This window comes from Pinus tabuliformis, chromosome 6, assembly GCF_031772625.1.
Source record: "Pinus tabuliformis cultivar Carrire ecotype Pingquan chromosome 6, CPIR1, whole genome shotgun sequence".
NCBI lineage: Eukaryota > Viridiplantae > Streptophyta > Pinopsida > Pinales > Pinaceae > Pinus > Pinus tabuliformis.
In genome coordinates, this window is record NC_142292.1 from 1,193,845,538 (window position 1) to 1,193,871,430 (window position 25,893).

The 25,893-nt window shown below is 40.9% G+C and overlaps 1 protein-coding gene across 7 annotated transcripts in view; it reads right to left on the reverse strand.

Moving 5' to 3' along the window:
- The window catches only part of LOC149263025 (phosphoglycerate mutase-like protein 4), a 303,277-nt gene that overhangs the window by 67,563 nt on the left and 209,821 nt on the right, over window positions 1-25,893 (reverse strand). For 5 of the 7 annotated variants that reach the window (XM_089425607.1, XM_089425610.1, XM_089425612.1 and 2 more), the window contains one exon: window positions 4,790-4,894. The exons of 1 other annotated variant lie outside the window; for it this stretch is intronic. In XM_089425607.1, coding sequence (XP_089281733.1) covers window positions 4,790-4,894 — 105 coding nt within the window. The remainder of the gene's footprint in view (window positions 1-4,789; window positions 4,895-25,893) is intronic. One more of the 7 variants, XM_089425605.1, reaches the window with a different exon arrangement.

The window sequence follows — 25,893 nt, forward strand, 5'->3', positions numbered from 1 at the left end:
TTCTCTAAAGTCATAGTTGAGCCAAGAACGGAGCTTTGATACCATTGCAATATTCCTAAGGGGAAATTAACAGTGATAAACAAAGAATCAACAATACATGCAACACAAAGCTCACACATAAAATTAAACACCTAGAAATACTCCAAAAACTATGCCAAGCTGAGCCATTTTCATTATAAATCAATGGGAGGGTACAATATAAGTATCGAGTGAATGCACCTAGGCTTGCGAAAGGCAAGCTAAACAAGTCCCAAGTGAAGAAAACAAGTGCCTAGATGCTAGAAAGGTATCCCCCTCAATGCTCAGTGCTGTCGTGGAAAGTTGCACTGTTGCCTGGTAAGGATCTGTAACCTGTTGTTTGGCCCTCCTCCAGTGCTTAGAAAATTCTAAGAAATTAACCTTGGTCCTCCTAAAGTAACCTACCAAAACCCAGAAAGGGTTTGGCCTGGTTCTGACCTCCAAAATTACCCCCAATTTCCATGTGCTCCTCCAAACGATGGGTAATTCGACCCACCTGGAGGTAAATGCTAGCAAAACTTCCCTCCAGATGCCTCTGCAAATCCCAGCTCAATTCAGCCCCCAAATTCTATCCACCTAGCTCCCACGTGAGGCCCAGAAATTGCCTCTACGTAGGCCCACGTAGTCCCTGAAATCATGTCAATGCTACAACAAAAGTTCCACAGAAATGTGCCCAGCTAGCACTCCAAATCTTCAGCAAAAGATGGTCCAATGCTCTCTCGTAAAGCCCAACAAGTTTGTTGCTCCACAACCAGCTCTCCCAGGAAGTGCGTGTTTCTCTCCTACGCCCAGACTGCTGAATAATTCCTACGAAATGCCTAATGCAACACCTAGAACATCTCTCAAATAGTGTAGATGTTCCTCCTTGGGCTAGCACTCAAAGCCCACCAAAGGTAGGGTGAGATTCTCACCTGAGAATCATGTGTGCTAAACAACACTTGTAGAATTAGCTCAAGCGTGCTAGGTAGGTTCGATTAGCAAAGGTTCAAAAGCCCCAAAATGATGTAAGTTTCCCCTATTTAGCTTTGAGCCTTCTTTCTTCCTTATGGGTCCCATGCTTCGATTTCCTTTTGCCTTTCTCCCTCCAAGAGTGTGAATTGGCTAGGAGTGTGTATTTCCCTTTTAGGGGTGGACCCCACCATCCACTAAGAAATCGATTTGTCTTTCTCCCCCTATGTTGGAGCTTCCCTTAACCAAAATTGCAAGTGGGGCCCTCCAACCCACTTTCTCTTAAAAGACCAAAATTATCAAAATTGTATTTTCACTTAGCAATAGTGCTAAGTGGGAATATCACATAAGCAAGGAATTATATGACTATCAATGACTACAACACTCCCTCCCAATAGTTGCTTCATACACCACAACTCCAATTGTTGTTCTCACATTCTTAAACTCATCTCTATCCAATTACAAAGAGTTGATCTAGAGCCCAATAATATTTAATAGCTAACTCATCACAGTGTCTAAATTCCTCAGTGTGTTTAGAGAGCTTGTTCTTCAAGAGTAACTTCCTAGAAATATTGACACCCTAGAAAATAATTGCCATTGAAATGAACATCTCCTTCATTGGCTTCCCTAATATGTGAGTTTAATAAAGCGGTCCTTCACACAGTCCAAAAAAATCCTCTTAGCCTTATCACACTTCTTCTTGTACTGAGTTAATTGTATATAACAGGTGGAAGTAGTCTATGTAACCTAAACTATGCCCCATAGATCAAGCTCTTTCATGAGTATTTGCAAAGTGCATCTTCGAGGGGTAAAATCAAAGGCCATTTCTAATTGGTCACACATTCTTTAAGACTTAAGTCACATGACACGAGAACACGAGACACAAAGGACATGAAAACACGAGTATCTAACACGTGACACGATGACCTGTTAAGTTTAGGTATGTTCTATGCTTAGAGCAATTTAATTCAATTTTCACAGTTAGCTCAATATCTTTTCCAGATTAGCAATCACATGAGCATAATGGTAAATTGCAGATAGAACATAAACATAAATCGTAGAAGACAAGCCAAGACAAGAGGACACAAGATGTGGCGCTAGCTAGGGACAAACCCTAATGTGGGAAAACCTTGACCAATTCTTCTTATATGTTCTTCAATAGTTAGCAGAGAGAGAGAGAAAGAGATAGTACATTTACAACAGAAGTCAACACTTTGACTTATAATAACATAGATCATCTCTAAGAAGATGATACATGAGGTAGCTGAACTCAGTTGAAGACATGCTGCTTCAACTGATTCTCCAAGGTGACTCCATCACCTATCATTGTGCTACACCTTGTCATCATGATGCACCTCATTGTGCTACATCGTGCTGCACCCATCATCAGTATGGTGGACCTCATTACCATGTTGCACACATCATACTATTGCACCTTCTGGTACCAGCAATGGGGGATATGAATGCCTCATACTAAGTCAATGTATATTACCATACTAGATCACACAAAAAAAATCGTGTAATTTGGTTAGGTCTAGGTAGTCATTTTTAATTTTTTAGATTTCCCGCTGGTCAAAAATTGCAAATAAAATTGTATTTTAATTGTAACAAGTGTAGTCTAGAGAAGTTGTATGGGGTATCAGTAATAAAAATTACACTTCTCACTCTCAACTTTCTACTATGACACACTTTGAGGAGTTAATAATGTGTTTTGGACCCTCAAAACCCACATTTCCTAAGTTTAGTGGAAATTGTGGCATTTAATTAGGCTAGAATTAAATAAAATAGAGAGAAATAAATTATTCTATGTGACAGAATGACATGGAAATGACTTGGAAATTATCCTAAGTCAAAGAGTTGAGTCAACGGACATGTGGAAGATGACTGAGCACACTGCATCATAAATATACCATTATTTCATAAAATCGAATTTCCTAGAGATTAAGCAGCAGTTGCACGTGTGGAAAATCGAATTTATTAAAAGAACTCATGTACTGAAGGAATATTCTATGGAATATTTAAACTGAGGATTTCGTGGGGCCTTCTCTCACTGTTACCTCGAGTTGCTTCTACACTTAACACTTCACATGGAGGATTACGGTTTCACTTGAGGAAATCATGCAATTCCTAGGGATTTGCGCAGAGCATCTTTGGGATCATCATCTGAAGTGGCAGCACTTTGTTCGAGTTTGATTTGGTTTGACTAGAGTTATCTTATTGCTTTGGTTCACTCGTGGATATATTTACTATGTCATATATGGAATTCGATTTCCCTTGAGGTGCACATATTGAATTCGATTTTCCTCTGGTGTCTCTATCTTTTCCACATCGAACTTGACTTCTCTTTCCTTGGGATTTGCTCCAAGTTCAGTTTTCACATGCATTCTTCTTTGGGATTTGCTCCCAACTCTCTATATAATGAAGCTATGTGCTTTCATATTGTATCATGTTATGAGCTTTAGGCTTGAGAAAACTCTGTCATTTTGTACTTGCATATTTTCTTAATATAATCAAGACTTTGGGGCTATCTGACTAGTGTTCTCTTGGCGTTATGAGGTGATGTCCTTTCATTTTATCTCTATTGTGTTTCATTTCTTTTGCATATTGAGTTAATATTAATTTATACTTGCCATCTTGCTTGGATTGATGTGTGCAAGCTATCTTGCACGTATCATTGATTTAAAGTAGTATTCTAGGGATAAGCTTCCCAATTCATTTTAGGAGGTCTATCTTATTTATTATATTGCTATAATCCTTTGCAAACTAATACTTGTTCAAGTGTGTAGGAAAAATCTTTTGTATTGTGTGTAGGAATTCATCTAGAAGTGGGAGAAATCTCAATTAGATCAACTCACTCCTAGAGTCACAACAATCCAAGACTCAACCATTTTTTCGCTCCAAGTCTTCTATCCAAGGAAGAGAAAAAGGGAGTTTTCTTACTCTATAGCTACTTGATCATCCATTTAAATTTAAAATACTTTTTTGATTCTAGGTCTTTCAAAGTTATATCTCTTATTCAAGACTCATTTCTGTTGAAGAAAGTGTAACTAGGTTCGGTCTTCAGAATGACATGATCTTTGTAATTGATGTAATAAATTATTTTTGTAATCTTGCTACATGGGTTTCATGAGCAAGAAGTGTCATTAGGTGAAAGACTTCTTCTTGATGTCTTTAGGATTTATTTATATGTCAAAGAGTCATGTCATATGTATAAAAACTCTTTATGAGTTTATGTAAATGTATTCAAGTCTACAAAGTTGTGAAAAAGCCCTCCAAAGACCAAGCATAATCCTTCAAAAAGTCTGCAAGAGAAAACAAGGAAGAGGTCTTCATGTCGGCTCCAAAAACAAATTAAACTCATAAATTAAAGTCAAGTCGGCTTGAGAAAAAGTCACGTCGATTCATGGGATCATGTCGACTCAAATATAGTGCAAAAACCACTATAAATACCCTGTTGAGGTATCCGCAAAAGAGACACACAGAACTCGCAAATGCCTTTGATGTTTCGCATAGGAGCAGAGCCGTAGTAGGGTTTGACTGCACCTCGTTTGGGTTTTAGGTGCAGCCATGATCCTAGGTGTATGGAGCAGGAAGAACTTATGAGGATGCAGCAGTCTGGGCTAGATATATTCTCGGATCCTCATGATGACAGTCACAGCATTACAGTGAAGTGTATACAGTCTCGTAAGCAGCCTCTGAATATATGTATATTGATGTTATAACCACTACAAATTATCTTGACAATTATGCGCAGTCACCTATGGATAAGTCTCGGCATATGCATATAGATACTATATCAGTTATGAACAGAGTCTCGGCATACCTGTGATCTCAAGATGATGCCCTCGGATGGATAGAGTAGATAAGGCAGCATGTGATCGAGGCCTTCACACAAACTACTGTCTTTATGATGATATACCTGTAGCAACTTCAACAAGATGAATTGCAGTGGTTAGGGTTATATGAAGAAGACCTATACTATCTCAGCAGAAACATAAAATGAGTTTACATGATGACAGAGATCCTCAGCATACCTATGAAAGGAGACACACAGTCTCATTAGTTACCACAGCTCTCGGACTTAGTGATGCAGTCTTGATGTACTACAAGGAGCAGTAACTTGATCCTAGCATAACCATAATCATAGTAGCTATAGATCATGATTTTATGATCGCATTGTCTCAAAGTGTAGCAATGATCTCAGTACAATGAGAGATGCATTAGCAAACGATTTCGGTGATCCTGTTGTGAAGGCATTCATGTTGCAGCAATGGTGATTTTAATGCAAATATAGCAACTATGGTCTTGATGAAAGCAACGAGGATGATCTTAGTTAAAAGTGCAGCAATAGTGAAACTTGATGACATCAGTGTAAGCAGCAGTGATGATGATGATCTCAGCAATGGCAAGGAAGAGAGTTGATGTCTTGGTCTTGGAGAGGAATATTGTGTCAAGGGTCATGGTCTTGGTATTTCTCAATGGAATCTCCATAAGAAGAATTTATGCGTGGGTTTTCCTCTCCAAGAGGGAGAGGTTTTGGCCCTCGCAGAAAGCCAAACATTTGTGTTCTTGTCTCTTTTTTTTTTATAACAGTTTGATGAAGCTAACATACACATGCTAATAATGAAGTAAACATCAAGCTAAGATAAAATTGTATAAACACTTCACAAATTGTTATCATGTAATGAAGAATCAACATAATTATGCATGCCCTAGATTCTTCAACATGGTATCAGAGGGATTGGTTCAGCAGTCAAGGAAAGGGGCAGAAAAGAGACATTCAGAGGTCAAGGCATCAAACTAGTTGAAGGATCTACAGTCAAAGAACAAGACCTAGATTCAAAAAGCAGTCTACAGCAAAGGGTTTGAAGGACAACAGTGAAAGGATGAAGCATTCATAGCAATGACTTTGGTGACTCCCACAGTTTTGATCTATACCAAAGTGATCTCAATGGGATGATCTCAACATACCAATGATTGAATTACTTCTATAAAGAGAATAGTCTTGACAAATCGAATTGTAAAAAGCTTGATACTCAAGGGCATACAGAATCAGATCATAAGTCTCACTACACTTCAGTCATGAGTTGCATGGACAATATTCGATGTAGAATGAAGGTGTTCATGGACACAACCATAATAACTCTATCTGATGAATCTCTATACATCATGGCAAGCAACCTCAAGTTGATGCTACAAGGATCAGATATTCAAGGCTTGAAGATGAGCTTCAGCAAGGATCCTATCCGGAGGAAGCATCAATGCATCTACCTCATCAACAGCCAACATGATCAAGGTGAAGATCTCGTCTTCACGTATGAAGTAAGTATCTTTTATTCGATAATCAAGTTTGGTTCATCGATTTCATCATTGCAAGAAGATCTATGGGTTAGATGGGTCATCAAAAGTCTTGCAGTAGGATTGACAGAATCCTTATGAAGAAGTGAATTCAGTGCATCAAGAAGTCATGAGAACTCTTAAGGTTCTATGAAATGAGAAAGGAGACATAAGAAGGTTACATGAAAAGCTAGAGGATATACTCTCTGAAAGGAAGTATAGAAGGTGCCAAGGAATGAAGAAATATCTTCATGAGATCTCAGTTACGAGATCTGGGAGAAATGATGTGAAGATAATAATCATTGACATTGATAGTGATAAGCAAGGTAACAAATCACCATGAATAAGAAGGTTACCTCGATCAATAGTTTGTGGTCTCTATGTTGAATAGAGAGACAAAAGACTCAAATATGTGCAAAGGAAAGTACTATGGAAAAGAAACTCATATCGTTGGAAGGGTGGAGGAAGCTGAAGAAAGATCATAGAAAGAGGGAATAATAGATCTCCATTATGAATGAGATGGAGTCCCTCTCCAAAGGATCCTATCAGAAGTACTTGCATATATGATCATAGTAAGAAGATGCATCGTGGCATCATGGAAACAAGAGATCGTATGGAATCATGAAGAACATAGCTCTTGGGAAACTCATTGTACATTAAAGGAAAAGGAAGAAGTCATCCAAGTCAGAGGAAACATTTGCCAGATGGGGATATATTAGATCCTGAAGGATCTCTGATAGAAATCTCAGCGGAGGATCTTCTACTCTGGGAAGGTAGCAAATGTCTCGTCCGGAATTCCAACTTTTGGAACTCATGAGATGATGGTTGAATGACATGAAAAATGAAGCAGACCAAGGGATTGAAGACTTTTTCAATCAAGGAAATTGCTGAAAGATACCTGAAGGAGAAATGGGGTATGTATGATTGCATTTGTATTTGCATTTGATATTGTAATGTCATGATATATGGTTGCAAATAAAATGGATCAATCATGATCAAAAGGGAAAGGATCTCCTCCTCTGAAAGGATGCAGAAAGACATAAGTCTAACTAGGTGAAATCAACATAATATGTCCTCATATGAAGTATGAGGTAGTTGACTACAATTGAAGAACTCTAAAAGCTCCTAGGAATGAGAGATGTGAGGACGAAAGAGATCGTGAAGTATGCAACCTTGATGAAGGCAATCAACATCCAGAAGATCAGAAAGACTTGACTAGGAAATCTCCCGGAATAATATGAAGAATCTAATGGAAGATTGAAAAGATGAAGACCCTTGACAACAAATATCGTTGGGAGATGTATCAACATGTATGCAGGATGTTGATACCCACAAAGAAGATGTCACTGGAAAAAGCCATCACCAAAAGGTAATATGTAATTTGTTTTTGGTGTTTGACCTCTTGGAAAAGTCTGGGTATGTGTGCAGGATCAAGGAAAGTAAAGTTGTGAAGGATGTCACACTTATGTACCTTGTGATCCAGAGCAATCATTGTTGAAGGAAAGTGAAGACAGATGAGCTGATGAAGGAAGCCCCAGATGTAAAGCCAAGCAGGATACTTTCCGAGAAAGAAGGAATGACATGACGGAGGAAAGTGATGGATGGTTGAACCCTACATGTGAAGAAATTGATGACATCGAAGTCTTGAATCGCTAGTCAACTAGAAGACCCTATAAAGCATTGATGATAGAGTCCCTGGGTAAGAGGGAGCTCTGGGAAGTTCCTATGAGCAAAGGAACTCAAGCAAGTTTCTGAGCAAAGAGAAACTTGGAACTCATCCCAAGTTAAGAGGGAGAGTTAGACACGACATTCTTATTTTCAGTTTGGAAGAAAGAATGGAGGATTGTGTAATTATCTAGCATCCAACACTCTTTGAAGATATGGTAGGGCATCCAAGACAAGAGTGGGCAAGAGAACCGATATTCTTGAGGATTGGGAACCCAAGATGAGAATAGTCCTAGTAGGGCATACTCGGAGAACACCCGAGTGGGTATGACCCTAAGAGAGACAATGATGATGTATGTCTATTAGTCATTGGTCTCACCAACATTGTGCTCTGATATAAGAAAGAGATGGAGTTGTTAGTCGAGGCCTTGCTAAATGGAAACAATGTTGGTTGAAATGATGCTATCACAGATGGATTGCAAATCTAATTCTTCTTATGAGAAATTCTTCAGATTGAGAATGACCAAGTAACATTATGAATAACTCCCTAGTTAAGAGGGAGTGTTGAAGAAAGTGTAACTAGGTTCGGTCTTCATAATGACATGATCTTTGTAATTGATGTAATAAATTATTTTTGTAATCTTGCTACATGGGTTTCATGAGAAAGATGTGTCATTAGGTGAAAGACTTCTTCTTGATGTCTTTAGGATTTATTTATATGTCAAAGAGTCATGTCATATGTATAGAAACTCTTTATGAGTTTATGAAAATGTATTCAAGTCCACAAAGTTGTGAAAAAACCCTCCAAAGACCAAGTATAATCCTTCAAGAAGTCTAGAAGCAAAAACAAGGAAGAGGTCTTCATGTCGGCTCCAAAAATAAATTAAACGCATAAATTAAAGTCATGTCGGCTTGAGCAAAAGTCACGTCAGTTCATGGGATCATGTCGGCTCAAATATAGTGCACAAACCACTATAAATACCCTGTTGAGGTATCCGCAAAAGAGACACACAAAACATGCAAATGCCTTTGAAATTTCGCATAGGAATAGAGCCGCAGTAGGGTTTGACTGCACCTCATTTGGGTTTTAGGTGCAATGATGATCCCGGGTGTATGGAGCAGGAAGAACTTATGACGACGCAACAGTTTGTGTAATGTTTCTATGTAGGAATATGAGTGATATTTATACAAATAAACATTGCAGCGGCATAAAATTAAAAACATGCATTACACATCCATAAAAACACTGGCCCATATATTATAAAATCTTAGAGCATAGGTACAATATAAATGAGATGGTGCACATGGGCTTGTCTCAAGGACAAGCTTGACAAAACCCAGGTGATGGAATAGTTTAGCTGAATGTTACCCAGTTGTTGCACCACTCTGCACTGCGCTGTCCCAGTAAAACTCTTGCCCTACTGAACTTCAACCTGCTGGAATGTGCCCAAAAACCGCCTAGAAAATTATATCCTTTCAGCCTCGGACTCCTTGAGCAAAACCCAAAAGGGAATTTCTCTGATTTTGACTTTGGAATTTTGGCCTCCTTGGAGCCTCTCCCGAGTTGTTGTTGCCAATTTCGACTTGCAGGAAACAGCTTGCAAATCCCTCTGAAGACACCCCTAGAATGTTGCGTTCACCTATGCTAACTGACTCCTTGCTCCCCAGATGATTCTTGGCCTGGATGGCTACTCTCCCAAGCACCACGAGTTTGCTGCCAGAGGCCTCTGTGCGGTTCCTCTGCCCAAAAAATTGTATTGTTGTCACACCTGTTGAGCTGGCTGCAAAACTCAGTGAAAATGTCCTCCACCAACAGCCTTTCCAGCTCCTAGAACTCCCAGCAAGCTATGGACCTCCTGGCTTGCTCAATCTCCTCCTACGTGTTTCCAACTGCCTAGAAAAAACGTAGTCTCCTCCTCTACGTGGCTGGATGAAGTAAATGACTATGTTGGAACCTCTAAAATCTCTGTGGAACAGTGTCCCTAGGGCGGGCACGGATGGTCCCCCGAAGTGGAGGTTGAATCTCCCGCTTTGAAGATTCATGGCTAAACAATCGGTAGACTCGCTAAGCAGCAGAGCATACAAAGATGAGTTTGTTTGTAAAATGATCATGATGCTGCAAAATGAGAGCTCCTTCCTCTTTTATCACCTTCCCTTAGCCTCATGTGGGCCCCTGCTTCCACTAATTAGATTCCCTCCAAACTCATGCAAAGGCCAAGTTCGAATTATTCATGTGGGTGGCCCCCACATTCCATTAGCTGCCAAAAATAAAGTCGAATTCCCTATAGTTCCTATGTTCTGCATGCGGGGTCCTCCTCCTAAGCCAAAAATGATGCCAAAATTGTGTAGCTGCACCCCATGACTAATACATTTGAGAAGGGACATGATAGTCCTCCCCTCCCAAATGTTGATTGCCATCAAGCAACCTCAACGTTGGGTGCTCCAGTATGTGCTCACCTTCCCAGATGGCATCCTCATCCGGCAAGTTTTTTCAGTGTACCAAGAACTTCCTGATGGTCCTGCTCCTCAGTTTCCTCTCCCTGCTCTCCAAAATGGCCTCTGGTTCCAACACCAAATGGCCCCCATCATCCAATGGGGGTAGATCAGTCACTGTTGTCACTTGTTGTCCTAGCACCTTCTTCAAGCATGAGACATGAAATACGTTATGGATTCTACTCCCCGGAGGCAACTCTAGCTCATAAGCCACATTGCCAACCCTCCTAGTCACCCAGTAGGGCCCATAGAAGCGTGGTTGTAGCTTGTCGACCCCCTTCTATTTCAGCATAAACTGTCAATAAGGCTGCAATTAGAGGTATACTAAGTCCCCCTCCTCAAAGTGCCTCTCTATCCTGTGTCGATCTGCATACAGTTTTTGTTGATTTTGGGTTGTCACTAAATTATCCTTGAAAGCCTTGAGGATATCTTGGCTCTCTTGGACCCAGTCTTTGGCCTTTGGGGTCCGGCTATCTCTGAAACCAATATCAGCAAAAGTTGGTGCATCATATCCATAGAGGGCATGGAAATGAGCGATATCGATAGACATGTGTTGCGTGGTGTTGTAGCAGAACTCGCCCAAGTGCAACAACTAAATCCACGCCCTCTACTGACCTGTCACATAGTTCCTCAGGTACCCCTCCAACCATTGGTTGACCTTCTCCGTCTAACCGTTCGTCTAAGGGTGATAGCTGGTGCTAGGAGTGAGCTCCGTCCCAACCAACCTGAAGAACTCTTGCCAAAAACCACCCATGAATCTATTCTCTGTCACTCACAATGTTCTTGGGGAGCCCATGTAGCCTGAAAACCTCCCAGAAGAACAACTCGGCAACCTGTGCAGCTGTGTATCTAGTGGGGATGGTGAAGAAGTGGGCAAATTTGGTAAACCTATGTTAAAATTGGCAACTAGGGCCAAACTCCATGGGGGTCAGCTTATTTATGGTAGCTGATATTTTTATTGGATCCCTCTTGTCGAGGGGTGTAGGATTGATCTAAAGATCATCCGATTCCGATAGATATTTATGGAGATATGAATTTATTTTGATTATGGAATTATTATCAAGCCGACCAGCGACTTGAGTAGGCTCAAAAGCCCAATAGACATGCCTATTCATCATCTACGTTTAGTATAAATAAGTGAGGACTTGAAGTCATTTGAGACACATTCTTGAGGTGATCTCCTCTCCATGTCTTAGGTTTTTGGAGGAGAGACACAAAAAGAATATGTTGGCCTAGTTAGATGTTGCCCTAGCCTACACGCTGTTTAAGAAGCCCTAACACATCTGAACGCAGTTCTATAAAGGAGTCTCCTAGCCGTAGTAAGGGAAGACATTCTTACGATGATCATGGAAACCTATACACAGTTCATGATGAGGATTCTACGCAGAAATGGAGGCCCTAATACGCTATTCCAAGCAGCTCTAGACATAGTCAATGGATGCCCTAATTTGCTGTCAAAGTGAGGCCTCAATATGCTGTCCAGGAAACCTTACACGCTGGTCATTGATGCACAGGTCCTGGAGATACTCACACGCAGATAATGGAGACACATTTATATGGTGTTCATGGTTACGTTCATATGCTGGTTACACATGACATTTATATAGTCAACATGATGCCCTAACACAGGGTAGAGATCTACACGCAGTTAGACTATATATGAACATAGCATAAATTTTGGGCTCTCGGCATACTTGAAGGGATGAAGCCGCAGTGGAAGAGACGTATTATACGCATTCATGGATGTACGCAGTCATGGAAAGGTCCTAGGATCTAGCTGTTGTCATAATAGTGTCTAGCCACAGTCAAAGAGTTCTGGCCGCAAAGGAAACCTGTAGCTACCAAGAGGAATACCAATACGCTGTGTGAAGTACGGAGCCCTGACTCAATAATGGGATTGCGTGGAACTATAGCCTCGTTGCTTTGCTAGGTTGCAAGCCATAGCACGCAGCTAAGGCTGATATGTATATGAACTAAAGCATGATGTATGGGTAGCATTATGAGCAGCATGATGATATGAGATCATGGCCAGCATGATGATATGAGATCATGGGCAGCATGATAGATGAGATCATGGGCAACATGATGCATGGGCAGCATGATGTATGAGATCATGGGCAGCATGATGTATGGGCAGCTCAGTGATGTATGAGATCATGAGTAGCATGATGATGCATGATGCAGCATGATGGTACTACACGGTAAGGTGTAGCAAATGGACGAGATGTAGCACTATGATGGGTGAAGGAGTCACCATAGAGAATCAGTTGAAGCAATATGTCTTCAACTGATCTCTGCCGATATCAAAAGTCAAAGTGTTGACTTCTATTGTAAATGTACTATCTCTCTCTCTCTCTCTGCTGAACTTTGAAGAACATAAAAGAAGAATTGATCAAGGGTTTCCCCACATTGGGGTTTGTCCCTGGCTAGCGCCACATCTTGTGTCCTCTTGCCTTGGCTTGCCTTCTGCGATTTATATTTATGTTCTATCTACAGTTTACTTTATGCTGATGTGGATGTTAATTTGGAAAAGAAATTTAGATAAATTGCTCTAGCATAGAACATACCGAAAATTAACATGGTATCAGAGCTGAGGTGAAGACAATGGCCAAGCAAGAGTGAAAGAGCAATCACCAAAGACAGTTGGCACAAGATAAAAGATCAATGGGTTCCTCATCCCTCTTTAAATCACCCTGGGAGAAGTCGAAGCAGAGAATATTATCATAATGGCGCTGCGGAAGGCCTACCTAAAGATCACTTCATTGGGAAGTTCGGATCTAAGAGTGGAAGGAAAAAAGATGCCTTGGTTACAATAAGTTCGGCAATTATGCGAAGGAGTGTCTGAATGGCAGAGACACTTCTCTTGATGAAGATAATCAAATCATTCCAGGGTCAAGGGAATGACAGGTAATACAGTTCATCAAGGAGAAATGGTCAACTCTTCAAAGAAAGCAAGGAACCCCAGGCACTTCATCGGATAGATAATCGTGGGATTATACTTGGAGCCGATACCACCTATCCCGAAAAGGGTGCAGGGAATGTTACCCCTCAATTGAATGAGGGTAACTCGATTCATTTACAGAATCTCTTTTATGTACCTGATCACAAGAAGAACCTGGTGTCCATGTCAGCAATGGAAGTCAAAGGTGACAGGGTGGCACTCATCAATCGAAAGGTATGTGCTTGAAAATAGATTTTTGAAAGATGGTTTTGAGTTCAGGGTTGTATCAAGTTGCAGGAAGTCCATTGGGAACTATGTCCATTGACACAACACCGGATGTTTGTGAGTCAGATGGTGACAGGGATGCTTGAAGAGCATGAAGGTACATGTCTGAGATGTACCGAAGGAAAATCTTATAAGGGGACCATTCCCCTCATGCCACAGGTCCACAGGTTTGGAATAACCCGAGGAGTTTGAGATTCATGATCAGGAATCTCATGTATGCAAGTGGTAGAAAGCCCTCTATGGCTTGAAGCAAATCACCTCGGGCATAGTATGAGAGGATCAACAGCTGTCTGATGAAGCTGAGATTCACTAGGAGTGAAATCGATCCAAACCATTACTCGAAGGTTGTGGATGATAGATCTCTCATACCGGCACCTATGTCTGACAGGTGCAGACCCTCTCATTTGTAGAAGACAGAGGGAGTTGGATTCCGAATGTGGAAAGATAAACTGCAAGCCTGTGACTACCTCGAGGATCTTAACTTTCAGAAGTTATATGGTAGTGATGTCAGACCAGATTTGGGAAATGCCTCTGAGTTTCATAAACTCATCCGCGTTGATGTTCTTGGTGAACTTTCATCCGAACATATGTTTTGCAGTTAGCATGGTGAGCTCATATTTGGTTGAGCCTCACTGGATTGGTGCCAAGAATCTTCTGAGATGTCTTCGGGGCACAATCTCTCATGGATTGAGATACGCTGCCGAAAATATGAAACTGCATGATTATTTGAATGCTGACTGGGCAGGCAGTGTGGAGGATCACTAGAGCACTTCTTAGTGACGTTTCTCTTTGGATTCTGCTTCGATATCATGGATGAGCAGGAAGCAGAAGTTGGTTGGTACAAGCACCGCCGAAACCGGATACATATCTACGAGTATGATCTCGTATGAAGCTGCCTGGTTGAGGAAGTTCTTTAGTGAGCTATCTGTACACACGATGAATATCATTGTGATTCTCTGTGACAACCAGAGGTGGGATTCGATTATTGAGGAACCCCGTATTCGATGATTGCTCCAGCAGATAGACATCAGATACTACCTTATCTGGGATATGGTAAGTCGATGAGCAAGGAGGTTCCATCACATTGAGACTGATGTACAGGTCGCAAACATTTTGAGTCTTGACAAAGCCCCGGGGAAAAATCAAATTTGTGATTTTCCCGAACGACTTGGAGTCGTCGAGAGACCCTTGTAAAAGGGTCCTGCATGTTGCATACATTGAGCTCTAGGAGCTCTGGGGGCTTGCGGTTCTCACTGGAGCAACATACGACCACAGGGTGACCCACCCTTCCCTGGTGGTGCGCACAATGGACTAGATGATTCACTCTCCTATGGACAAGATGATTCGCTCTCTTGTGGAACAAGATGATTCGCTCTCCTGTGTAGCAGGATGATTAGTTCTCCTATGAAGTCTGGATGATGTGTTCTCCATGACGATTATGTAGCAGGATGATTAGCTCTCCTGTGACACCTAGATGATGTGCTCTCCATGGCGATTGTGTAGCAGGATGATAAGTTCTCCTGTGAGGACAGGATTGATTAGTTCTCCTGTCGAGGCATCCTACCCATGCAATCTGGAACTCATGGGAAGTACCTCTCATCTGATCAATGAGCAGGGAAATGAGGATAGGGACCATAGTAGTACCGATGGATGCATCGCTGTATCTATCGTACTCCCTATGCTAGGATGACCTTCATTGATCTGGGATCAATGATACTGGTCTGGGACAAGTTGTGCAAGTTGTACCTACTATGACACTGACTTTGGGTCGGTTGAGACTGGTCTAGGACCAGTGGTACATACTCTGAGACTGACTTCGGGTCAGTGTAGGACTGGTATGGGACCAGTGAGAGTGGTACATACTATGATGCTGACTTCGAGTCGGTTGAGACTAGTTTGGGACCAGTGGTACATACTCTAAGACTGACTTCGAGTCAGTGTAGGACTGGTCTGGGACCAGTGAGAGTGGTACATACTATGACGCTGACTTTGGGTTGGTTGAGACTGGTTTGGGACTAGTGGTACACACTCTGAGAATGATGATACTGGTCTGGGACCAGTGGTAGGAGTGGTACCCCCTATGACGCTGACTTTGGGTCAGTTGAGACTGGTCTGGGGCTAGTGGTACGCACTCTGAGACTGACTTCAGGTCAGTGGAGAATGGTATGAGATATTCTCGATCAATTCTTCTTCTTCATGGTTCAGTAGAGCCAAGCTGAGCAGAGCAAAGAATAGCCAGCAGAGCTAGTGGAGCTGAGCAGAGCCAGCAGAGCTGAGCAGAGCTAGCAGAGTTGAGCAGAGCTGAGCGAAGCTGAGCGAAGCTGAGCGAAGCTGAGCGAAGCTGAGCGAAGCTGAGCGAAGCTGAGCAGAGCTGAGCAGAGCTGAGCAGAGCTAAGCAGAGCAGTGCAGGGCACTGATGGCAGAGATAGTACAGTCGGACATATGGATCAGCGGATGGAGTTCTCCCTAGTTGAGAGGGAGTGTTAAAATTGGCAACTAGGGCCAAACTCCATGTGGGTCAGCTTATTTATGGTAGCTGATATTTTTATTGGATCCCTCTCGTCGAGAGGTGTAGGATTGATCTAAAGATCATCCGATTCCGATAAGTATTTATGGACATATGAATTTATTTTGATTATGGAATTATTATCAAGCCGACTAGCAACTTGAGTAGGCTTAGAAGCCAAATAGACATGCCTATTCATCATCTACATTTAGTATAAATAAGACTTGAAGTCATTTGAGACACATTCTTGAGGTGATCTCCTCTCCACGTCTTGGGTTTTTGGAGAAGGAGAGACACAAAAAGTATACGCTGGCCTAGTTAGATGTTGCCCTAGCCTACACACTGTTCAAGAAGCCCTAGCACATCTGAACGCAGTTCCGTAAAGGAGTCTCCTAGTCGCAGTAAGGGAACACATTCTTACAATGATCATGGAAACCTATACACAGTTCATGATGAGGATTCTACGCAAAAATGGAAGCCCTAATACGTTGTTCCAAGTAGCTCTAGACGCAGTCAATGGATGCCCTAATTTGCTGTCAAAGTGAGGCCTCAATACGCTGTCCAGGAAACCTTATACGCTGGTCATTGATGCACAGGTCCCGAAGATACTTATACATAGATAATGGAGACACATTTATATGGTGTTCATGGTTACGTTCATATGCTGGTTATACATGACATTTATACAGTCAACGTGATGCCCTAACACAGGGCAGAGATCTACACGCAGTTAGACTATATATGAACGCAGCATAAGTTTTGGGCTCTCAGCGTACTTGAAGGGATGAAGCCGCAGTGGAAGAGACATATTATACGCATTCATGGATGTACGCAGTCATGGAAAGGTCACAGGATCTAGCTGCTATCATAATAGTGTCTAGCCACAATCGAAGAGTTCTGGCCGCAAAGGAAACCTGTAACTGCCAAGAGGAATACCAATACGCTGTGTGAAGTACGCAGCCCTGACTCAACATGGGATTGCATGGAACTATAGCCTAGCTGCTTTGCTAGGCTGCAAGCCATAGCAAGCAGCTAAGGCTGATATGTATATGAACTAAAGCATGATGTATGGGAAGCATTATGAGCAGCATGATGATATGAGATCATGGGCAACATGATGATATGAGATCATGGGCAGCATGATAGATGAGATCATGGGCAACATGATGCATGGGCAGCATGATGTGTGGGCAACTCAGTGATGTATGAGATCATGAGCAGTGTTCAGTTCATCTTCCGATGACTGTTCACATTCCTGATTTATTTATTTTACAAATTCCCCAATCATGAAGATTAGGTGTCAACATTCCCCCCCTTAATCTGAAGGGATGTTGGTGAGTCCAAGCATCATTCTGAATCGTTCAAGCTTTTCCTTTCCAAGTGCTTTGGTGAAAATGTCTGCAATTTGCTCATTTGTGGAACAATGACGGAGATGGATTGTTTTGGCCTCAACATGATGTCGAATCAGATGATATTTTGTATTGATATGCTTTGTTCGATCATGGAACTTTGGATTCTTGGCCAACTTTATTGCAGAGGTGTTATCAATCATGAGTGGAGTTGATTGTACTTGTTTTACCTGCAAATCTTCAAGAATTTTCCTGAGCCACACAGTTTCTTTCGTTGCTTCAGCTGCTGCCACGTATTCTGCTTCAGTTGTGGAATCTGCTGGAACTGATTGTTTGCGTGATCTCCAGGAGACAGCTCCTGATCCAAGACTCATAGCATATCCTGAAGTAGATACCCCAGTTTCTTTCTCTCCATCGAAGTCTGAATCAGAGTATCCAATCAAGCTGAAGTCGTCCACCTGTGTATACTTGATTCCAAGGTCTTGAGTTCCCTTCAAGTACCTTAGAACTCTTTTTGCAGCAGACCAATGTCCCTCACAAGGCTTTTGCATGAACCTGGAGAGGATTCCAACAGTAAATGAAATGTCTGGTCTGGTAGTAGTGAGGTAGATGAGACTTCCTACAAGCTGTCTATACTTTGTTGCATCCTCAAATTCCTTTCCTTCAATAGATGTGAGCTTTAAGTTTTGTTCCATTGGAGTAGAAAGAGGATTGCACTCTGTCATGCCAAATCTATTTAACAAATCTCCAATGTATTTCATTTGAGAAAGAAATATGGATTTTGGATGTTGGGTTGCCAAGATAGTAATGAACATAGCCCAAATCAGTCATTTCAAAACTTTTCCCTAATTCCTTCTTTATGGATGCAATGTAGCTTTCATTGTTCCCTGTCATTAAAAGATCATCTACATATACCACAAGATACACAACTGTTTTGCCAACTTTCTTGACAAATAAAGTTGCATCATCAAGATCAAAATGATTGAAGTTGAGTTTCAGAAGATGCTCAGTTAGTTTTTCATACCAGGCTCGCGGTGCTTGTTTGAGACCATACAAGGACTTCACAAGTTTGCATACTTTATGTTCATGTCCTTTCACAGCAAATCCTTCAGGCTGGGACATAAAAACATTCCCTTTTAGATCTCCATTCAAGAATGTAGTTTTTACATCCATTTGATGGACTTTCCAACCGTTCTGAGCTGCTAGTGCAAAGAGTGTCCGGATGGTGGCCCATTTTGTTGTGGGGGCAAAAGTTTCCTCATAATCGACCTCTTCCTTCTGTGCAAAACCTTTTGCCACAAGCCTAGCTTTGTGCTTGTCAAGTGAGCCATCAGCTTTGTACTTGTTCTTGTAGACCCACTTGCAGCCAATTGGTTTGGTTCCAAATGGAGGATCAACCAGCTTCCAAGTGCCATTCTTTATGAGAGCATCATAATCCTTTTGCATCGCCTTATTCCATTCATCATGAGAAGCAGCTTCTTTGAAGGAAGTTGGTTCAAAATCTGTAGACAAGTTTAATTCACAATCATAAGTAACATCCATATCAACAGGTGAATTAGAGTCATCTACATCGCCTCCATTTTGTCGGTTTGAATTTCTGGTTCCTGTTTTTCCAATTTCATCAGGATGAACACTTTCAAGTGTCTTTGTCAGCCACTTTGGGGGACCTTTCTGAGATGGTCCAGGCTGCTCTGTTGATTGAGTTGGGACTGAATCAAGATTGAGTCTCCCAATTCTATCAATTACATCACTTAAAGCATCATCTGTTGTTGGAGTTTCATGCAGGGGAGATTGTTCTTCAGAAGAAGATTCCACATGTTGATCTAGTATAGGAATCCCCCCTTCAAGATGTGGAATCTGATTATCAAATTCTTGAAATGATTTCATTTTTGCGAATCTATCCAAGCGATCAAGTTGCCGCTCAACAATATTGTCAGATTCAAGAAAAATGACATCTCTAGATACAACAAACTTTTTATTTACTTCATCATAGAGTCGGTATGCTTTAGAGGTGTTTGAATACCCCAGGAAGATACACTTACGACTTCTAGCACCAAGTTTGTTTCTATGTACCTTTGGTATCAAAGCATAACAGGTGGAAGCAAAGATCCTGAGATGTTTTACCAAAGGAACATGTCCATACCACAATTCATAAGGAGTCTTGTTTCTTATAGCATTAGATGGACATCTATTCTTTATATATGCAGCACATAGAACAGCATCAGCCCAAAACATTATCTTTACATTTTTGAAGAAAAGCATGGATCGTACCATATTCAAGATTGTTCTATTCATTCTTTCAGCTACACCATTCTGTTGGGGATTATAAGGCACAGTTGTTTGATGTTTGATCCCATGTTGGCGAAGATAGTTTTCAAATTCATTTGATGTATATTCTTTTCCATTATCAGTGCGAATAGACCCAATATGAGATTGTGCATCATTTTCAATCCATTTATGAAAATTCTTGAATGTTTGAAAAGCATCAGATTTGTTCTTCAATAAATAAACCCAACACATTCTGGTGTAATCATCAATAAATGTCATGATATATTTATTTCCATTTGCAGAAGGAACAGGCATTGGACCACATAAATCTGAATGAATGAGTTCAAACTTCCTATGTGCTCTTGAATGTGAATCATGAAAAGACTGTTTGCTATGCTTTCCTAGAATGCAAGCATCACATTGCTTATGTTTCCTAGGAATTGTAGGCAAACCAGCAACACCATTTTTCTTCAATAAGCGGAGACTGTCATAGTTTAAATGTCCAAATCTAGCATGCCATAATAAACTTGATGGAAGTGTACCTTCTTCATGATGAGAAATATATGAGAAATGTTGTGCATGAGCAAAGGTTCCTTGCAGTTTGAGAAGCCTTTCTTCTTCTATTCCCCTCATGACAAGTGAGTGGTCAGATGTTTTTCTTACCTCAAGCTTGCCATCAAACATATGAATGGATTGACCTTGCTGGCGGATGTGGACCAAGGACAGCAAGTTTCTCTTGAGCTGTGGGAGATATAGAACATGATCCAGAAGAAAGTCTGGAAGACCAGGCAGTTTAAGCCTGATTGTGCCAAGTCCTGATGGCTTGATTTTTGACTGATCTGCAAAGTATACTGCTCCATCAACATTGTCAGTGAAATCTTCAAAAAAATCTTTCCTATGAGTCATATGACAGGTTGCTCCTGAATCAAGCAACCAATCATTTTTCGAAGAAGTAAGTGAAGCATTAAACAAATCTTCATTTACTCCAATGTTACATTGTGCCTCAATATAGTGAGCGGATTCAGGTGCTTTACCTTTGTCTGTATCATCAGTTTTACCTTTCTGCTGGTTTCTTTTCTGCTCAATTTTGTCCCATGGTAGCTTGCATGTAGAAGCATCATGTGATCCATTTCGTTTGCAGCGAATGCAATGCAGATCTGCTTTTTCTCCTTGAGAATGTCTGCCCCCCCTGCCTCTGAAGTATCTTCCTCTTCCTCTTCGTCCACCTCTTCCTCTTGTAGAATCTTGAGCAGGATGCTTTTCTTTATGAGCAAGGCAAACAGTCTCTTCAAAAGATTCAGGGACTGTCTTCTTTCCAAAGGCTTTCTCTCTTTCAGCAAACTTTTTCACAAGAGAGTCAAAGGTTATATCTTTAAGATTTCCATTTGCTTGTAAAGACTCAAGATAATTGGAGTAAGTAGGATAGAGTGCCTTGAGAAAAGCAATAAAGGGATATCCAGCTCAACCTTAGTGGATTTGATATCATGCATTATGGATTTTACTTCAGATGCAAGAGCAAGAGGATCATTATTTTTCAGTTCAAGAGTGAAGAGTTTAATCATGAGCTGAACAACTTCAAGTGCAGAATGTGAGGCATAGAGTTCTTTGAGCTTTTGTAAAGCTTCAAAGGCAGTTGAATATGATGAAATATGGCGACTTACTTCTTCATTTTTAGATGCTGCGATTAATGCATATGCTTTGCTGTTCTTGTTATCCCAAATGACGAGCTCTTTGTCTAATGTAGGTTGTACTGGGTCATTGTCTCCTTCTCCGACACACACTCCCTTCCACAACTCATTGAAGATGAGGGTGTGTTTTATCATCCGGGACCATTCAGGATAGTTCTCCTTGCCAGTGAGAACTATTCCTACCATAGAGATGATTGAATGCATTCTGTAAAAAAAATACTTCTGCTGAAAAAAAACTTCCTTGCGTTACAGCCTTATGCACTATATTTTCTTCAAATCCCTCTAATGTTTGATAGAAGCATCAGCATTTCATTGAAATATTATGTACATATCACTTCAATATTACATATCACTTTAATGCTTTAACTTTTCAACACAGCATTACCATTCAAATGATAAAAAAACTGTGCAATACTACTATGTTTTGAATGATATATAAAGCGCGCAATACCACAAATGCTTTGATATATAAAACGCTTTGAATGACTACGCAATACTTTGAATGCTTTGAATGATATATAAACTACTTATATAAACTGCGCAATACTATGAACTCAACACATATTGTGGACTACCAAGACGGTGATTAGGATTGGTTCTGTCCCGGCTCAAACTTCAATGTAAATGCTATTCAGCTCCATTAAGTAGGTGGCCACGTTCACTCTCTGGGTTAAGAGCCCAGAGGCCAGTGAGTAACAAATCCAGTGTTGAGCGGATGCAATGTCGGGCATCTCAGGCCATCGGTATATTGGAGAAATGAGGAGCAATCAGTACAGGACTTGCATAATATGGGTTCTGAAGATCATAAACTCCATATTTATCCTCGTTGGGATCGCAATGATCTGGTATTCGCTGTGGATGCTTAAGCAGTGGTATGTTACCGAACAAATTCAAATGGTGCTGCACGGAGCTCCAGCTCGTCCCAGCTTTATTTACACATTTTTGTCAATGGGAATGATTTTATGTTTCGTAACATTCATTGGACATATTGCTATTGAAACTATAAACCGCAACTATCTTGCTATTTACATATTCTTCAAATTTTTTTCATGGCGACGGGTGGCAGACACATAGGAGCTTATACAAACACCGTCCAAGGCAAACAGCGTTCAAGGCAAACACAAACAGTGCGTTCAAAACATAAACAAAACACTGTTACCAGCTTTAATGCACTGCGCATTCAGAACGATGATACCACACTCTTATCAGGCAGCGTTCAACAGTCCAGCTGCGCCCTCCACGATGGAGATTTGCATCACCGGAATGGCACCAAAATCTGGATTCCACGTCTCAAAAACCTTCCCAACTGGTAAGAGGATGAAAACCCTGGATCAGGCAGTGTTCAACGATGGATGAAAACCCTGGATCAGGCAGCGTTCAACGATGGATGAAAACCCTGAATCAGGCAGCGTTCAACAGTCCAGCTGTGCATGGAATCTCTCAGAACGGTGAGAGCGTTAGGTGAGAGAACATTAACAACCATGAGCGTTGGGTCCAACGCATCTCTGGGCATGTCAGGCCAGCGACAGAGGCAGAGCAGTGCTCAACACTGAGGCAGTGGCAGACTATTTCAGGACAGAGGCAGTGGCAGAGATGAAGGGAGTTACGACTATTCTTAGGACTGGCTCCGATACCATGTCAGGCCAGGTAGTAACTCTCCAAAGGCAGAAAAAACTGATTCGTCTGATTATTCCATAGGTATGTTATTGTTTTATACATTAGGAGTGATTGTTCAGTTCATCTTCCGATGACTGTTCACATTCCTGATTTATTTATTTTACAAATTCCCCAATCATGAAGATTAGGTGTCAACAAGCAGCATGATGATGCATGATGCAGCATGATGGTACTGCATGGTAAGGTGCAACAAATGGACGAGATGCAGCATTATGATGGGTGAAGGAGTCACCTTAGAGAATCAGTGGAAGCAATATGTCTTCCACTGATCTCTGCCGATATCAAATGTCAAAGTGTTGACTTCTATTGTAAATGTACTATCTCTCTCTCTCTTTCTCTGCTGAACTTTGATGAACATAAAAGAAGAATTGATCAAGGGTTTCCCCACATTGGGGTTTGTCCCTGGCTAGAGCCACATCTTCTGTCCTCTTGTCTTGGCTTGTCTTCTGCGATTTATATTTATGTTCTATCTATAGTTTACTTTATGCATGTGATTGCTAATCTGGAAAAGATATTTAAATAAATTGCTCTAGCATAGAACATACCTAAAATTAACAACCTGTCGGCCACTACATATATGCAATCCTTCCCCTGTATCGTGGGGAGCCTAGTGATGAAATCCATCGAAATACTTTCCCATTTCCCCTCTAGAATGGGAAGTGGTTGTAGTAGCCATGCAGGGTGAGTCAACACCCCCTTGTTCCACTAGCAGGCCTCACACTCCTGTACATGCTGCAGCACGTCCTCCTTGAGGCCTTTCCACATGAACCTCTCCCGAACAGCCATGTAAGTCTTCCGGAACCCCTGGTGTCTGAAGCGAAGAACTTATGAACGCAGAAATAGATATACGAATATTTTATTAATAATAAGATGAATTACAGATGATGATTGATTACAATGGGTGCCTGGCTTATATACCGCCATGGGCACCCTTTGGGAAAGGGCATGATCTTATGATCGTGCCCTTTCGTCTAATTAAAATTAAAATTAAATAATAACCTAAAATTAACTAATTTTTTACATAACATTGCCTTCCTCTCGAAAAAATGCTTTGTCCTCAAAGCATACGTAATGACGGATGTTGTTGACAAAATGCTTCATTCTCCCAAGAAGCTTCTTCTTCGGGCAAATCCTTCCACTCGATCAGATATTCCTTGATAGTACGATAACGAAGCTTTCTTTCTCTAGTAGAAAAAATACCTTATGTTTCTAAAATGACTCTTCCCTCATCATCTAGGGATGGAAGTGTTGTTTTCGCTGTTTGATTGTTACCTAGTGCCCTTTTAAGGCAAGATACGTGGAAGACGTTGTGAACACGACTTGTCTCTGGAAGGCTTAAACCATACGCAACTTGGCTAATCGTTTTGTTGATCTGATAAGGTCCATAAAACTTTGGTGCCAATTTGTTTTTTCCTTTCTGTTTTAAGGATAATTGTTTATATGCTTGGAGCTTAACAAATACCCATTCTCCAACTTCAAACACTCTTTCGGTTCTGTTACGGTTTGCTTGTTGCTTCATACGATTCCTTGCATTATTCAGGTTTTCTTTTAATATTTGGACGATTTTTTGGGTTTCTTCTAGTTGATCTTTAACAACGGGTAGATTTGTTTGGAAAATAGCTAGATCCTTCCATTTCGGGGGTTCATACCCATATAGAGCTTGAAATGGCATCATTTTCACTGATGTATGATAAGTGGAATTATACCACCACTCAACAAGATGTAACCATTGAGCCCATTTATTTTGTTTTTCTGTAGCGTAGCAACGTAGGTAGGCCTCCAAACATTTATTGACAACCTCTGTTTGGCCATCTGTTTGAGGGTGATAAGCGGAACTCATATTTAGGTAAGTTCCTATATGGTTGAACAATTCCTTCCAGAAATTACCTTTGAACTTGGCATCTCTATCACTCACAATGACCTTCGGAAAACCGTGTAACTTATATATATTTTTGCAAAATATTTCAACGATTTCTTTTGCTGAGTATGACTTCTTTATTGCCATAAAGTGAGCATATTTGGTGAGTCTGTCGACTACTACGAAAATCTTGTCCTTGCCTTCAGATACTGGTAATCCTTCGATAAAGTCCATTGAGATTTCTTCCCATTTCTGATTTGGAATGTTTAAGGGGTGAAGTAATCCTGGTGTCGTAATATTTTTGCTTTTATTCCTTTGACATGTGTCACACTCTGCTACATACTTCTGAATATCACGATTCATTCCCTTCCAAAAGAAGGATTGACGTGCATTGTAGTAAGTCTCAAAGAATCCTACGTGTCCAGCTAACGGTGAGTCATGTAATTCCTTGAGTAGCTTAAACTTAAACTTGGAATTTGTATTTAGATATATACTTCCCTTATACCATAGGATATCATTCTTCCACTCAAATTTTGAGTTATTGGGAAGGTTATTGATTATTGCTGTTACTTCTGGATCCTTGGCATACCCACTTCGAATTTCGTTAAGCCACTCCGGAACAACAACCGAAATTGCAAGTAGTGTTGGTTCTTCATCTTTCTTGGATAAGGCATCTGCTACTACATTGTCTTTACCTCTTTTATGTAGTATTTCCAAGTCAAAAGCGGCAATTTTTTCAATCCATTTTTGTTGTTCCTCGGAAAGTGTTTTTTGTTGAAGGAGATGTTGGAGACTGTTATGGTCTGTTCGAATAGAAAACTTACTTCCCAAAAGATATTGCCTCCACTTAGCTAGTGCGT